This window comes from Miniopterus natalensis, chromosome 1 (genome assembly GCF_054644295.1).
Source record: "Miniopterus natalensis isolate mMinNat1 chromosome 1, mMinNat1.hap1, whole genome shotgun sequence".
Taxonomy (NCBI): Eukaryota; Metazoa; Chordata; class Mammalia; order Chiroptera; family Miniopteridae; genus Miniopterus; species Miniopterus natalensis.
In genome coordinates, this window is record NC_142081.1 from 152,022,073 (window position 1) to 152,040,073 (window position 18,001).

The 18,001-nt window shown below is 42.3% G+C and overlaps 1 protein-coding gene across 1 annotated transcript in view; it reads left to right on the forward strand.

Annotated features, from left to right (window-relative positions):
• The first annotated feature begins 8,090 nt into the window (after positions 1-8,090).
• FAM13A (family with sequence similarity 13 member A) overlaps positions 8,091-18,001 on the forward strand; it is a 243,773-nt gene continuing 233,862 nt past the window's right edge. Inside the window, exon 1 of the mRNA XM_016203224.2 lies at positions 8,091-8,303. Within this exon, the coding sequence (XP_016058710.2) occupies positions 8,199-8,303 (105 nt within the window). The 5' untranslated portion in view covers positions 8,091-8,198. The remainder of the gene's footprint in view (positions 8,304-18,001) is intronic.

The window sequence follows — 18,001 nt, forward strand, 5'->3', positions numbered from 1 at the left end:
ATGTGTAAATGTCACAGTTGCTGTTTAAATGAATCATGTGTACACACAGTGGAGTGACATTAGTCAGGAATGCTAGTGACACTGGTGCTGGGCATTGAAGTATGTGTATGAGTTCCCTGAGTAGAAAAAGGAGACAGTGACATTTCTGGCCAATACAAGATCTTGAGCAAAGGTTCTGAAGTGGGAAAATGTATACCTTATTTAATTTTTGGAGCAACAGTGTATTAGTTTTCCATTGCTGCTGTAACAGAGTACCACAAACAGTGATTTAAAACAACATGATGTTATCTTACTGTTCTGGAGGTCATGATTCTGAAATCAATTTCTCCTGGCTAAAATCAAGCTGCTTCTTGATGCTGTGGGGGAGTGACTGCTTTTTCTAGCTTCTAGAGGGCACCTTTATTCCTCGGCTTATGGCCTCTTCCTCGGTCTTCAAGCCAGCACCCTGGCATCTTGAAATCTCTCACACTCCTCTGACTCTGACCTTCCTGCCTCCTCCTTATTAGGCCCCATGTGATCATATTGGTCCCAGATTATCCGGGATAATCTCCCCATCCCAGATTTTTAATTTAATCACATCTGCAAATTCCGTTTTGCCATGCAAGGTAAAATATTTACAGGTTCTGGGGATTAGGATGCAGACATCTTGGGGGTAGGGCATTATCCAGGCTACCACGAGCAAAGCGGCTACAATTTAAGGTATATAATGGAGAGAAAGTTAATATGGAATTTGATTTTGAAAAACTTTGAAGCCCTGCTAATGAGTTTGGAATTTAGTCTATAGGCCAGCAGTTTTTATTCTTAAGAAAGGGTTAAAAATATTAAGATGGACGCTCACTTCAGCATGCGTATACCCAGAGGTAAATACAGGTGCAGGGAAAACCATTGATCCCTGGAAACCCATCATCTGTGGAGCCCGTAAGCCCATCTATGGAGCCATAGACCTACAGAGAAAGAGAATAATCGGGAAAATAACAATCAGATCTGTTTCAGACATTTAGTGGTGTGGTTGCACCGAAGGACTGCTGGTGAGCTCCAGCATTTGAAGTTGTGTGTGTGTGTGTGTGTGTGTGTGTGTGTGTGTGTGTGTGTGTCTATATATATACACATACATATATATATTTTTAATGGCTGTGGGAACAGAGAGGAAACTGATTTGAAAGGCTCTTCAGAGGTAGGATAAATAAGCTGTGGTGATTAAAGAAGCCAGGGGAGGCCGAAGACCCCTTTGAGACGTTTATGAAATGATCCTGGTGTACACACCCTGCTGAAATTTTCTCCCACTGTGACCGATTTCTAGTGTATGCCTAAAGCCAAGGGCAACTTTATGCTCAAACATGTCCTGTTTCCCAACTAATTAATTTCTTCTATTAGCCGAGTAACCATGTAATACATAGTCCAAGCTGGGGCAATGATTTTTTAACCATTTAAAAAATATTCAAAGCAAACTTCCTTCTAAAATACTAGCCTAAAAATTATATTTCTTTAAAGCTTCCTTTGTCAAAGGTATAATCACTGAAGTAATAGAATTTTCTAAATGAAAAGTGAGAAAGAATTTAAAATTACATGTGAAGAGAGATGAAAAGCCTCAAGTTTTCAGTGGTTCTAGATTTATGCAGCAGATTTGAAGATTGAATCACCTCTGGTGGTGTCTCAGCGTTGTTTTCAGGATGTGGGGATCGTGGAAGAAAATTCAGCACATGGGAGAGGAAGACAAAAGACTCCCTTGGTAGGTAGACATTTCCTGGTGCTGCTTACGTAGGTGGTGGTCCACAAAATCCCCTGGTGGAGTGAGTGTTTGGGGGCGGGCCACACATACTTTCTCCGGCCGTCATCCCGTGAACTGTCCCACAGGACTGTGCACTGGAGGCAGAGGTGGAGGAGTGGAGCCTGGCTCCTGGCGGGGAGCCGAGGGCAGTGAAAAGACCTTTCCAGTGAAGGTGGACGTTTAGGTGACCCTGGGTCCTTAGGGTCCTGGTGGAGGGGGTCCTTCTGGTACTCTGGCAATAGGCTTCACTGGTACCTTTTTTGGACTCAGTTTTTCCAGAACACTTTTAAGAGTGAAAGGGGACACTATTCACAATTGCATTAAGTCAGCACGCCTAAATCAGAAGTTTCCCGGGAAGGCAGTAGTTTACCCCATTTATTGGGTGTCACTTCAGTGTCCTGGAAAACAAACGTCAGCATCGTCCGTGCTGCCGTTCTTACCACCTTGACTCAGATGGCACCCCTTTTGCCTCTTACTTAAAGTCAGTTTTCAGTCTTATGAGTTCTCTCTATAAAATTTATATGACGTATCTTTCACTATTTAAATTCAAGACATCTTCCTCTCAGCTGGACTCCTGTAAGCAGGGCCCACTTACCTGTAATAAGTCTCCTTCCCATTCTAGCACATTCTAGTCAGACTTCCGGATTAATTTATCGCTAGTTTTATTAAGCTGTTCATTCTACTTACGAACCCGCAATAGTGCCTGACTGTTTGAGGTCCGGCTTGGACTTTTTATTTTGCTGCTTATAGCCCCTTGCCGTTCATGCCCGTGTCCGTGTCCGTGCCCGGCCCGCGGCCCCGAGTTAGAGCGCCCCCTCCTTCCTCATCGGCGACCTCCCCTCAGCTCGGCGCTTGCCCTCCTGCAGCTCTAGCTCCAGCCACTTCGTTCGTCACGTTTTCCCCCGTCTTTAATTTTCAAGTGCTAAGGACACACATTTCAAATTTGACTGTACAACTTAGTGTATACAATTTGCTAATTGAAGGAGCAAGACTCAAGTGCTTTCAGGGGCCATGAGCTAATCATTGACTCCCTGTGGAGCTGGCAGAGTGAAGAGCCGTAGGGAGTGAGTGTTTGTGTTGACTGCAAGCCAGCAGTAGCTCCGGCCTAGGTACATGGCCTTTCAGATCACTGTGCAGATGAGACAAAATGGGCACGCAATATCTTCACGGGATTTTCAGATTGTGTCTGAAATTTTTTTTACGTGTGCTTCATAGCTCAATTAGTATGCCCTTCCCCCATCACTCCCTTGGCCATATTTCTCAGAATGGTAATAGGAATACATCATGCATTGGAGGAGTGCTTGTGAAATTTAAAAATTAAATGATGGCTTTAGCAGACTTATTGGGAAAACAGCTCAAAGTGTTTACAAAAGAAAATGCAGCTGTTCTCTTGTTCCCCAGGCCTGAGGTTGGGGTGGTCATCACAGACGTAGTGCTTCCTATTGCCACGTCAGCCCTCTTGCCCAGTTCTCAGGGGCCTGGGCTCTGATTCTCTCCTGTGGAGACCGGCTCGGTGGATCTGCTTCGGCTTCCAGGAGAGGACAGGCAGTGGGACTGAGCGGCCCGGTCGCAGCCAGGGCTGTGCTGAGAGTTAAGGTGGGGCCAGAAATAGCAAGCTAGTGGGGAAGTAGTAGAAATGCAGGTCAAACAGCCGGGCTTAGATAGCAGCCCATGGAATCGGGGTGTCTAAACTATAGGTTGTGTCAAAGAATAATGAGACCAATACTCAGTACCTGAAATAAAAAAGACAAAGCTGAGTGTACTGACTCTTGTAAAAATGGAAAGCTCTGCTGGTCTGGCACATCCTTTCTGAGCAGAACAGGTGGCTATCTTATATAGGTTTTTGGGAAGTGTGGAATTTGGGGAGGTGGTATTTCGGGGGTATTGACATCATCTGAAGGAGAGTCATTACTCAAATTAGATGGTTATTGATAGGTTGGCACTCAGAGACATGTTCATTGAGGTGAGCCCATTCTTGATTAGCCAGAAGTGATGGGCTGTCACTGATGGGTTGACTTGCAAAATCAATTGGCTTATGGAGGCAAGTTGCTGATTGAACAGGTTTAAAATTAGTTATGCTGGCTATTTGTTTCCATGGCTACAGAACAATCGATCTTCTCCTAGGAGAGAGGTAATTTTTTCTCCTCAAGTGGGATGGGAATGCATCTAGAATTCAGAACAGAGATGAGATCATCACATTTAAATTGGACCTTTCTCAGGGAAATCCTTCAGGAAATAATTAGGAGAAAGTAAAAATAGCTCCAATGCCAGGTGATGGAGCAACTGTAATGAGGTAGATTAACAAACCCAAGAAGGACCTGTTTCCTTCTATTTTTCCAAGGAACCAAAACACATAGACTAGTCTATGAGTGAATGAGAACTCTCATGCCCACTAATGTTATTGAGTAGCCTAGAGCAAGGGTCAGCAAACTTTCTCCGTAAGCGCTCACATGGTAAGTATTTTAGGCTTTACCGGTCATAGGTTCCGTCTTTGCAGCTAATCAGCTTGGCCACTGTAGTGCCAAAGCAGCCATACGCATTATGTCCACAGTGGGTGCGACCAAGAGTAGCCGGATATGGCCTGTGGTGATCGGATTAGACATGCAGGCTGTAGTTTGCTGACCCCTGGCCTAGAGCAAGTACTCTCTCAATTGCATTTACTGTCAGTGATTCAAAACCCAAAATATCTAAACTCCCCTGACAGCTCAAGAAAGAGTACAGAAACACTAAATAGTTGCTGACAGACTGCCTTCTGATATCCTGTCTAGTTGGATGTCATTAATTCCCAGCCAGGCTGGGATTCTCATTGAGAAATAGCTGGGATAGGGCTAGAGCTGGAGTAGAGGCTGAGTTTGGAAGAAAAAGCCTCCAATGTCCCATTCGCAGTCGGTCTCAGGCGGTCAATGCTGTTGTTGCCACCCCTCACTACCCCCTGATGCTTGCTGGGCCCTGCTACGTGGCCAACAGCAGCGTACCTGCAGGCTGCTGCTATTCCGACATCCGTTAGATCTACTCCAGCTAAAGAGAATTTGTCCTTTGGAAACTGATAGCTGGTCAACTAACATCAGAGGACTGGACTTTGATGCATTTTTAGCTTTTTTGGAGGCTAGAGGATAACCTGGCCCTTTTACCTTCCTCCATCAGAGGGGTGACTTAAATGACAGCATCCCAGGGGCCTGACCATCAGTTGTGAAGTTATTTTGACACCTTCTTCCTGGGTGCCCAGGAGTTTTCTTGAAAATAGGACATCCCTTGTCCTGCCATGGTATTGCAGCATTTCTGGGAGTAGTCATGGAATTAGCCCACCATAATGGACTCTCAGGAAAGCACTTTAAAAAATTCCTTTTTCCCTTCTGAGGGAAAAGCAATAGCTAATATCGGCAAATCTCTTGGCTGTGGCTTGCACATCTTAAGGTTCAACAGTGTGGCGATTGCCAAGGGGAAGGTGGAGGGAGATGGAGGAGGGTATAGGGGGGATAAATGATGACGGACAGAGGCTTGACTTGGGGTGGTGGACACACAATACAGTGTATAGAATGATGTCACAGAATTGTGCACCTGAAACTTGTCTAATTTTAACCAGTGTCATCCCAATAAATTTAGTAAAAAGGAAAGGGGGGGGTTATTTGTAAATCAATACTCAGAAATATCCACATACGACAGCTTAGAGAACTCTCTGAAATTAATTGGACTCCAGTATCCATTGCATCCATTCTGGGGTCAGGAAAAAATACTTCGTATGGACCAAAGAGAGTTCAGAAGAGGAAATACACAGAGTGACTAAGGAGGACTTTTTTATGTCTTTAATATTATTATAATAAAAAAGTAGCTTTAAAATGAGAAATAATTTTCACTTATTAGGAAATACTTTATAAAATATTTAGACTTGGGTAGGGTGGGGTTGTAGAATATAAATAGCCAGAGCCAATGTATGTCAGGAGACTTAGCACAGGTTTTTTTATTCTCTGTGATCAGAAATTTCACATTCAGGAGTCTCTACTAGAAAACAGTCACAATGAGGACAAATCAAACACAAAATCAGAAACCGTGTGAATGTCTAAAAATGGGAGCATGGCTAAAGAATGCAATATTGCACATGATTAAAATTTTTTATAGTGTTGCTATTAACTATGTGAGCATGCCTCTGATTCAATGTTAAGTTGCAAACAAGTTTAGGATAGAAAATTATCAGAAATTTGATTTAAGTAATGTTTTTAAGAAAGCTTAGAAAAGAGACTAGAAGTAGATATGTTAAATGTTGCTGGCTGTCCTCTGTCATTCTCCTTCACTCTTCGTCTGTGCTCCTGTATTAGCACCTCTGCATTTACTAATAAAAAGGAATATTTACTTATTTTTTATTTTTTTTAAATATATATTGATTTCAGAGAGAGGAAGGCAGAGGGGGAGAGAGAGATAGAAACATCAATGATGAGAGTCATTGATCGGCTGCCTCCTGCACGCCCCCGACTGGGGATCGAGCCCGCAACCGGGGCATGTTCCCTGACCAGGAATCGAACCCTGATCTCCTGGATCCTAGGTCAATGCTCAACCGCTGAGCCATGCCCAGCCGGGCATATTTACTTATTTTTGTTAACTTATTTTTATTCTTCCCTCTCCCACTGAATGATCCATGAGAGAAGGTACCATGTCTTTCTTATCATTTTCTGTACATTCTGTGGCATAGTGCCTGGCCCACTGTAGGTAATAAAGAAACTGATTGGGTGATGGCCTCTCGGTGACCTAACCTTTAGGCTTTTCTTTTTCATTGTGGACCGGCAATACTTACATTAGAAAAAGAAGACAAAATTTTATTTATTTATTTATTTGTTTGTTTGTTTGTTTGTTTATTAAATATATCTTTATTGATTTCATAGAGAGGAAAGGAGAGGGAGAGAGAGAGAGACAGAAACATCAATGATAAGAGAGTCATTGATCAAGCCCGCAACTGGGCATGTGCCCTGACCGGGAATCGAACCCCGATCGCCTGGGTGGCCTGGATCCTAAGTCGATGCTCAACCGCTGAGCCACGCCCGGCCGGGCAGAAGACAAAATTTTAAAGTACTAGAAAAATTTTGTTTTAGGATCATTTTCTTTAGTAATCAGCCAAGTTTCCTAATGGGTGAATAGGAAACAGAAGCGATAAAATCTGGAGTAAGGTAAAAGTAGAAAATTTTTAACTTTTTTTAATGGAGGAGAATATGTCCAGCCTCCCACTCCATTCCCTTGGGATTGTGTTTTTCTGCCTTGTGAAAGCAGAGCCTATGCAATGTTTTGTGTGCACGTGTAGAAATAAAATGTACTCGTGTCCCCTGGCTTGCTCAACACAATTTGCTATCTTGGCTCTGCTGTAGGTAGTGTCGGTTGACTATATATATATATATATATATATATATATATATATATATATATATATACAAGGAATATTAGATTTGAAGAGAACTATTGAAAGGGAAACCGATTTTGGTTTTCCCTTTTCCAACCACCTCCTCTCCTTAAGATACAATTTTATTATGTCTTTATTATTGTGGCAATTTAAGTCTTTTAAAGTTGGGTCAAGTGAAACTTCACACGTAACGTCGGTCAGCACAATCTTAAGTGTGCCAGTAAAAGAAGATTTAACAGAAAAGCATTTAAAAATAAAAATAGGACAGTTTCCTTCTGGCTTATATGAAATAGATATTTTAACTCTCAGTTCAAATATTTAGAACTTTTAAAATTTACCGGATTTTCTAATGACACAACATATGAAGTAGGAAGTAACTGAAGGAGGCCAATTTTCCAGACTAAATCGCATACGTAGAATTATGGATGTCTAGATGCATGTTGTTTTATGCTTGTCACCAGTATATGTGGGTAAGATTATTTGAAAGTAATTAAAGTCAGTAGGTAACAGCTACATTAATGGAGCATTTTCGCTTAGGACGATTCTTACAGAATAGAGTGGAGGGAAGAAAATTTTGATAGGATTTAACTCATATTTAGGGGACAAGAGAAGTGCGAACTGCCTCAAAAAGTGAGGAACATGCCTGCAGATGGAAACCTGCGTGTAAATATGTGGATTTCTCTTAGCAATGAAGAGCGACAAGGAAGCGAGTTGGTGTTTTGTCTTTCTGCACTGTTAGTTCTATTAGTGAAGACCACTAGCTGGCTCATCAGCGTTTTCCAAACGGAAGAAGCCCGTCTGGGTGGCATCTAGCAAGTCAGGTTTAAGAAGATGTCAGCGCCTTAAGACCCATGTCACATGACTCCCTCTCCTTGCCAATACTAGATGCCGTGGATCAGATTTCAACTCCAGGCAGCCCTCCCAGCCATGTGGGTTTAAGTGAGGGAGAAGCTGAACCGCACTTCCGAAAATGCGAGGAGCCGCTCTTCGCGTACCGTGGGGCCTCGGGATCGGGAGCTGCTTTTCAAATCAAAGCATAGCCCCTGAATGGAATTTCAGTATTTTGCTGTCATTCTGATGTTTTCATCTGGTCTTCATCAGTTCTGCCAGACACTTCCTGCGAGGATGGGGGCAGGAGCTCTCGCCGTCTGTGTGAGTACAGGCCGCCCCTGTCTTCTGGGCACCCGCCAGGGCTCCGGAGAGGCCTCTGCCCTCCTGGTTTTGTTGAGATGTTTTGTGTGACTTTGTTTTCCTTCCTAGGAGGTGGGAGCAGGTTTGTTACTTAAATTCCTACCTATTCAAATGGACATTAAGCAGTATTTGGAGCATTCGGCATTCCTGTCCACTTTCCCTTTCCAAAAAAGGTGAAGGAAAATGCCTGCTGAGTTTATTGGGTTAAGTCTGTTTGATTTACTGTGGAGCACTCTCTAGCGTTTTAGACTTTCTTGTTCCACAAGGGTGAACTGTGAATTCTCAGTTGCAGTTATTGGAGAAATCTTGTGGCTAGATTGAGAAAGAATTAAAACAACCATTAATTTATGACCTCTGAGTAGGCGTACGACATCTTTGTATTCCCTTTCTTGTTTTCATTTGGTACTTCTGGAATTTCTGTTTCAGCATGGTTGCTGAAAGTGGTGGTGAAAAAGTGTGGTTGGTAAATGTTTGTGACTCTGTGTTCACCTGGAGAAACTTCTGGTTGTTGTAATACAGTAGCATCAAGAAATAACACTGATATAAAATCCGTGGGGAAAATGTATATATTTCTAGGGCTGAAATTCATGAATTTCAAAAGCAGTTCTGTTGGTGCTTATACATGACCTTTTGCAATAACCAAGAATTGTCAATTGTAATTTACAGAATGCTATAATTAAAATCTTATTTCAATATGTGAAAAATGCATAAATATGCATATTTATATTTCAAGTTAGTGGTGTATTACAAGGGGGCATTGTATGTCTCTTAGTACTAAGAGAAATATCTTACTCTTTATTGTCACCTTAGTCCTCCCTGTGTTTCATCACATTTAGGTCAGATCCTTTTTATTAAAAAAAAATTTCAGAAAGTCTTGCAATTTGTTGTAGGTTGTGATGGCATCCTAAACTATCCAGAAATATCCAGGCAATTTTTGACACGAGGCCCTGAATGGTCACCAGATGGTGCACCAGCCCCACAGATTGAATTTTCTTAGCAAAACTGCCAAGTGACTCCCTCATGTCCATGCTCAGAACTTTTCAGGCTGTGCCAATCTGCCTGTCTGTGTGTCTTTTCCTTTTAGCCCTGAGGCTTTCAGCATCCAGGTATCCAGCTAGTTATCTCTATATCACTTCAAAGTGTTTCCTTCAAAATCTGATTTTTTTTTTTCTATGTGTAAAATACTGAGCTTTTACTACAGACATTGGTCTGCATTTTTTCAGCTTTGTTAAAGAAAGATTCAAGGACCAGAAATGTGTAGAGTGAGGCAGCAGATTGATCTTTTGTCATGAGATTTGCAGTCATTTCTTCTGTTTTTTTTAAATCCTCACCTGAGGATATTTTTTTCCATTGCTTTTCAGAGAGAGTGGAAAGGAGAGAGAGAAACATCAATGCCAGAGAGACACATCCATTGGTTGCCTCCTGCACCAACTCAGCCAGGGCCAGGGATCAACCCTGCAACCGAGGGACGTGCCCTTGGCTAGAATCGAACCCGGGGTCCTTCATTCTGCAAGAAGGACGATCTAACCACTGAGCAAAACCTGCCAGAGCTTGCAGTCATTTCTGATTGTGTGATTGGATCCTTACCTCCTGCCCTCCTGATTACACTCCTTGTACCTTGGCTGAAATGCAGACTGACCCATGTATGAAACTCCGTATTTTCCCTTCATTTATATCCAAAGCATGTACAAAATTTTATTTAAGGTTGACATAAAAACTGCACTGTTTAAAAGATTATTCACTCTGATATGATAGATATGAGCATCCCAGTTTTATTGTGGGAGGAACCGCAACATAGTATTTCTGCAAAAAGATAGCGATTGGAGAATAAAAAACTTAAAAAAAAATAACTTTGTGGCAGAAAAGTGAGAAGTCACCCATAAATGCATGCATATGGGCTGATACACTTTTCTTAGTTTGGGACTTTTCTACTTAGTAAACAAATCTTATGTGTAGCAGCTTCTCAGGTATCCTGCTGCTGAAGACAGTCTTCAGACAAAATAATAGAGTACCAAATATTTGTAGAGTGTGTGTGTGTGTGTGTACACATACATATATACTTATGGATTCTTAAAATGGGACACCGACTGGTTTAAAGATATTCATGTCCTATGTCCATTGCCTAACCAACTTTCTCTTATTTCTTTTGTTTTCCTCATTCCTATATTGATAGTGCTGTTAGTAAAACTATGCTGAGCTCACCAGATTTCCTTATATTGCTACTCAGATGTACAGAGAAGAGGTAGGTTTTTTACTAGGAAGTATCTTTTTTTCTCAGTAAATCACCCCCAGGCAGAACGGAAAACTATACTTGCCACTTAATGTTATCTTAGTCTCTTCTAGTTTGAAATGTCACTTTTGGGCGACTCGAACTCTCTCAGGTGAATCCTGAGTCTTTCGCGTCCCCTGCCTCTCCGGCTGTTCTGTCTCTCCCGGGTGGTGTCTGGGCATTTTGAGGACACATGGGTGAGAGTGAGGAGTTGGCGTATCCTCCTAGTGCATGGAGAATGAGGGGGCTTCGAATGCATGTGTGTAGATTCTTACTCTGGATGTTATTTGTGGATGAGTTCAGGTGTCAAATCTGTGACTGGGAATTTACAGATCAATTCCCTTGGTATAATCAGAGCTCAGTGTCCACCCATCCTGACTTAGCCCCAAGTCTTGCTGGTGCTGGAAAGAATTCCAAGGGCATCAGGCCTTGTATGTAGCCTTTGTCCCTAACTTGAGCACCTCCACCCCTGTAGTCTTACCACCTGGTACCATCGGCTACCTTACATGTACCTCATAGTGCCGGCAGGAGCTCTGCTCACAGTGCACAAAGGCTCACTCACCACAGACCAAATTAAGATACTCTTGATGCTGATTTATTGAATCAACTTAAAACATAGTACAAAGCAGGGGGGATCAGGGGGGTAGGTTTACCTACTTAAAAAGGGTTGAAGTTGGATGAAAGGACCACACTCCTGGCACCTCGTGTTACATATTGTTTATATATCCTGTTTGAATGGAAACAATTCTGTACCCCAGGCGCCACTGGCAGACATCTAATCCACCCAATTAAAAAATGGGCAAAGCTTGTGAACAGGAAGTTCACAAATAAGAAATACAAGTGCTAATAGCTATATGAAAATTGTTCAGTCTCATTCACAGTTAGAAATATTGGCAAATTTTTTAAAGTTTAATACCCAGGGATGATGAAAGAATGGGAAACAAGCAGTCTCACGTGCTGTCAATCAAGTTGTAAACCCTCTGTAGGGCAATGTGGCAATATATCAACATTTATCATTTATATACCTGTTGATCTAGCAATCTCATCTTTAGGGATTTATCTTACAAGTTTCTTACATGTTTCTTTGTCTCCTCATTTTGGCTGCCTCCCCGTGTTTGTTTCTAAGAATTAGGTAGAGCTGTGTCTCCCAGGCTTGGTAGAGTGGCCTAATGTAATAAGTGTCCTGTAGTGTCCAGTGGCACAGCCTCATCAGTCACCACAGCTAGGTACTCCAGGTACGCCTCGCGCCCCCCCCCCCCCTTTTCGGGCTGTGTACACCCTTCTGTTGTAGTTGAGCCTTGATTGCTGTTGGCATATCTATGGGAGGTGTTTACCCCCAGGCCGACTGACTTCGAGGACTGGCTCTGGCCACCATGGAGGATCAGCTGTGCAGGGGCCAGCCCCAGGGAGCAGAACTTGCTTCACTGGTGCTCTGGTGCCCCTTTAGTACGTTGCTTGCGGAGGTATTTGGGTGGTGCTTTGGCATGGTTTTAAACTGTTCATCAGGTGTGCTTACTCTGGGGCCTCCCGGGAGGTGCAGTCCAAGGTCGGCTGCCACCTATGCCATGCCCAGGGCCACACAGCATGAGCTATAGCAATCTTCAGATAGCTGCTACTTATGATGCTCTTGGAGATGCCCAGGAGAGGCCAAGCTGTGAACCAAGGCCAGCTACCAAGGCCAGTTGCCGCTAGTTGCCAGGCCTGGGGCCACTTAATGAGAGGTATGGGAACACTAAAGCCGGATGCTGCTTGTTTGATAGATTTTAGCAAAGTCTGAAGCCTGAGCCAAGGGAGGCCGTTTGTATGGGAAAGCCCCTTGAAATGGCCTGGGTGGGCCCACGAGTTGTGTAGGGCAGGTCTCAGGGAGTCACCAGGGTGGGTGAACAGTGTTAGCCAGGTTGGTGGAGACTCAGATATAGCAGCCGCCTGCCAGCTCTGTGTGGGGAGGGCTCAGAAGAGGAACAGTGGCCTCTGTCAGCACTTCTGTATGGTAGAAAGCTGCCCCTCTAGCCCTTGTCCTGATGCCAGACAATTAAGTTCCTCTCCGTATGTCCTGGTGCCCTTTGAGCTGCTTCCCCAGGGTGCTGGAGCTCAGAGGGAGTGAGTCCAAGTAAATTCATGAGCAGGCCCTTTAAGAACACCTGGGACTCCAGCAGCCTTCGTCTCACTCAGCCACAATCCCCGCTGGTTTTTACAGTCAGAAGTTATGGGGACTTCTCTTCTTGCACTGGAACCCTGAGCTGGGGGGCCTGGTGTGGGGCTGGGACCCCTAGGTCCTCAGGGGGAACATCCACAGCAGAGATATTCCTCCCAATTTTTATTCCCTGCATGTGGGTGTGGGATCAGCCCATTCGGCGTCTCTGCTTCTCCTACCGTCCTCCTACCAGTCTCGACATGGCTTCTTCTTTACGTCCTGAGTTATAGGACTTCTGTTCAGCTAGGTTTCAGGTGGCTCTGAACGATGGTCTGTAGTTTGGTTGTAATTTTGATGTGGTTGTGGGAGGATGCAAGTACTGCATTTACCCAAGCCTCCATCTTGACTGGAACCTCTTGACATTAGTTTTACAGCATTATTTTGCCCCCCAAATAGCAATATATTGTGAATGTCTTGAGGTCCCACCTGTGTAAGATATGAGTCTTGCTCACTGTTAATTGCCCTTCTCCTGTGTTTGGAGACCTGGTTGGAGGGAGGACAGCCCAGGACCAGATCCCTGCGCTTGCCGGGCATTGCCAAATTGCCCTTACAAGTAGTATGTGATCTTTGAGGCTGTGAAAATCCTGTTCTTCAGCAGCTTTTCACCTGATTTTTTAGTGTCCACTGATAGTCTTTGATGGAATCATTAGTTACATGGTTAATGGAAAATGGTGGCTTTCTGATTCTCTCATTCTTTCTATGTTTAGTTGTGGCATTCTTCTGTAAAGAGGACCTTTGCTTTTTAACCCCTTTCTTTCAGTCTTTGTAGTATCACTGTGGATTCAGGGATTTTTATTTACACAATATACTATAATCAATTGTAGTTGTTACTCTCAATGCTCCAACTGTCCCAAATTTGGCTAGTAGGAACCTATTTAAGCCGGTCCACAGGCCTTTATGACATGCCCCATTAGTCCTTGAGCATTTCATGGCTTTCTGGAACCAGATGTCTCAGGTTCATTGTGTGCTTTCCTTGCACCCCTTTTATTTGGTTGTGGAGTAGTTTTCTATTCTACACATTCCTGGTTAGATTTATTAGTCCTAGCCCAGTTTCAATGAGTTTTAAAGCACACAGTTTTGAATTTAACCAGAGATGTAATCTGATTGTCCTTCAAAGTACCTTAAATTCATGGTACTTAAATTCTTGGAGGATTGCCTCAAGGAAATGCAGACCATTGGTCTCAGTAGTGTAAAGTCAATTCTGTATTAGGCTCTGCAAACAGAGAGCTGAATGTCATGTTGTTCCCCTTAAGCCCTCCTAGGACCACCAGCACTAAAGGTTCTGGAAATACAGTGGTGTGTCATGATTGATGAGAGCTCAGGCACTGGAGCCAGAGTACCCAGGGGTTACAGTCTACCTCTAAAAATTTCTACCTGTGTCAATTAGGGCAAGTTTCCTTTCTTTTGTGCCTTTGTTTTCCTGTCCCAATCGGAATAGCAAGGTTGTTTGAAGATTTAGAGATGTTAATTTTAAAGCACTTGCAACAGAGTCTGGCACAAATCAGCACTCAATAAAAGTTAGCTGTTATAAAACTTCCATGCTGCTAAAACTCATCCTGTTTACTAGATTGATAACAGTATTTTCTAGTCAGGTTCTAATATCACAAATCTTGCTGCTGCTGCTGCTGCTGCTGCTGAGCATATCTTACTTTATTTTAAGGAGACCAAGAAACATGGAAATAATCTTTTCCTTTGCTATGAGACTAAGAATTTTCTCATTTCTAGCAAGTGTGCTGTACTCCCCAGCAAGTAGTTTTTGATTCTCTCCCCTTCCTACGTAGAGACAGCTTTGAGCACTGGGCCTCTGCCCTCAGATTGCCTGAGTGTGACTCCTGACTACACTACAACCTTGATGCAACCTGGAGCACATTACTAGGCTCCTCCATACCTGTCAAATGAGAATCACAAAAGTCTCTTCCCTTCCTAGTGATTTTTAACTAGGATTTAATGAGTGAAGCCATCTGAAGTATATGAAGCCATGAATGATGTAGTCAGAAAACACTCCATGAAAGTCAGCCATCATTATTCTGATTTTTCTTTTTTCTAAAACTGTGGTTTTTTTATTTGCTTGATTACTCTTTATTTCTTAAAAAGTACTTTTATCAATTGGAGGGGTGTGTGTGTGGTGTGTATTACAGAACAGAAATAGATTCTAGCTAACTGAAGGCCAGAGAAACTTTCCTGGAAAGGTATGGAGTGGATTACCACACAGAAGGAACAGCTGAGGGACCAGGGTCAGAAAGGGCAGCTAACGGACCATTGCAACACCAGTGATGCAGGTGGTAAGATTTAATCTGATGGTTAGTTCATCTGACCATCCTGGGAGCACTGCAGCTGGAATCAGTTAGTTCCAACCAATTTTCTGTCCTTGTGAAAGACCATGCAAGATTCAGTGGCCTAAGGGAGAAAGGGTCTGATTGACCCTGTGGGGACCTGAGCCCAACTCTTCCTAAAGGCAGGATGGTTGTTTTGAGTGGCAGTCTCATCAGGCTGTTCATGGCAGGGGTGAAGTCAATCCCCCAAAGCAGTCAGGGTTTATTACTAGAAAAAAGGTGACTTGGGAGACTAGGTGGTCCCAAACCAACAAATATTTGTACAGTCCTAGCGCATGCATATTCTGAGCTATCTAAATGATTTTTTAAATCAAAAACAAAGGCAAAAAACAAGGTCACCAGCACTTATAGAAATTAATATTGGTATAAAATTCAGAGAGATGGGCTCTAGGCCCAGCCCTTTCTCACTGAGTTTATCACAACTTTTGGGGTTTTTGTTTCCTTGTTCCTGGGGGGATTTTAATTTCTTTTAAACCTCCCTTTAAGTGTAAGTGTTAAATGGCCCCTAAGGATCGTTCTAGTAGTAAAACCGTAAGGTGCCCTGTGTGTCTTTCTTAATGGGGGAGCCTATATTGCTTTTAAACATGTACAAACACACCCCATGTAGATCAGCTTTCAAAATCAAGTGATGTATGGGAATATATGCAAACCAAAGTCTAAGCCATTAAGTTTAACTCAGAATACCTCAGTGAGCAACTATTGTTATTTTTTAGCTTATGTTAAGTCAAGAAAGGTAAGATGTATATTTGAGAAGCTAAATTTCCATAGGCACTGATATTTATAAAGAGGTAGTGATGTGATCATTTTATAAGAGTAGAAAATAATTTCAGCTTAAGTGGAATTAATCATAAATGACTTCATTTCCAGTTATTTTTTTCATGATTAAGGAACTATGGGTATTATCAGAAATGTTATTTTATATTTTGAGGTGTTATATATATATATATATCGTTTAATACTTTAGGTATGAACTACTGACGTAATACAGTACTTTAGGTATAAACTGCTAGTAATGCCTTACTATCTATTAGCAGACTCCTTCACCAACTGGGCTAGATGAGCAAAACTTTATAATATGTAGTTTTGAACACTGAGGAATCAATTCAGATGTTTCTGTTTTGTTTATAGCTGTTTTGTTTCATTGTGGTTGTTTTTAAACAATATTTACTTTTTAAAAAGTGTCAATTTGAGTCAGGTTACTAATTAAAAACAATAATTAGATGTTCCTTTATTACTATGATTACATATAAATGTGCTATGTGGTATGGCTCAATATTAAGTAAATAGGTAGTTAATTTGCAATCACTTCAAAACGTGTGAGCTTAATTGCATGTCTCTTACTTGAAAACTTTCTAAGCCATAATGCCAAGATTGCTTATTTACACTGTCTGTTAACAGGAGACACAATTTGCTGTCTGCAGTTCTGACTAAGAGAGTGAAGAGCAGGGGCTATTAATAGAACATTCATTCAAGATTTTGGGGGGTTTTGTTTGGTCTTTAATGCCCTTGGTCAGAATTGAACCCAGGACCCCTTCAGTCTGCAGGCCGACGCTCTAACCACTGAGCCAAACCAGCCAGGGCTCATCCGAGGTTTTCAACTCAAATATAGACAGGATTTCTAAGGAAACGTCTAGAAATCCTAATAAAAACTTGAGGAATTCTGATACTTATATACAAAATGATTTTATCCTTATTATTCAGAAATCATACTTAAGTATTTAGGAGATTTAAAGGGGTAGAGAGAGGCCTGGCCAGGTAGTTCGGTTGGTTGGACGTCACCCCGTCCTCCAAAAGGTAGCAGGTCTGACTCTCGTCAGGGCACATTCCTAGGCAGGGGCTTCCATCCTGGTCGGAGCAGGTATCCGCGGCAACCCATCGATGTTTCTCTCACATCAATATTTCTCTCTTTCCCTCTTCCTCTCTCTCTAAAATCAATAAAATCAATTAAAAAAAATCCTTGGGCGGAGATAAAAATATAGAGAGCGAGAGAATAAGTAGGTCATCAGACTGAATTCTAACCAAACACGTCTCAACCATGACGCCTTCTTGAACAGCAGCCTTCAGTCTACACAAGCATTGAGTGTAGGAATGGGTAAGCGTCTCCATATACTTTTAAGAAGAACTCAGGATATTTTTCTGAAGGAAGAGGCTGATGATGATGATTATAGCAATCATTACTTACTGAGTGTGCCAGGCACTGTCCTCAGTCCTTTATGTATATGAACTCATTTCAGCCTCATATATTCTTTGAGATAGGGACTTTTCGTATCCCCATTTCATGGAAAGCAGGCACACAGAGGTTAAGTGAGTGATTTAAGGTTCACGGATAGTTAGATGAGAATAGCATCAGAAACAGGGAGCCTGGTTCCACAGCCCATGCTCTCAGCCAGGGGTGGGGAACTTTTTTTTCTGTCAAAGGCCATTTGGATATTTATAATATCATTCAAAGGCCATACAAAATTATCAACTTAAAAATTAGCTATGAAAAAAGCTCCTAGACTTATTGATTTTCGAGTCCCACCTGTGGTTGCCTTGGCAGGGCCTAACCAAATGATTTCCCAGCCCTGCTCTAAACCACTATGCTAAATAAAAGTAAGATAAAATTTGTATAACTTAATCTCATTATCAGCTGTTTTTAATGCTACATTTGAGACTAATAGTCATAGTTTCATTAGTACTGGTTACTTTTTGGCTGCTTACTCACCAGATATACCTGGTTGAAATTTCCCTTGTGTTCAGTTGAAGGAGACTGATACGTTTTTAACCCCCCCAAAAAATATTGGCTGTTCCAAATTTGGCTTAATTAATTCATAATTTCCTTGATAATTGAGTTCATAGTTCTTGCTTCTATCACTGTTCTATA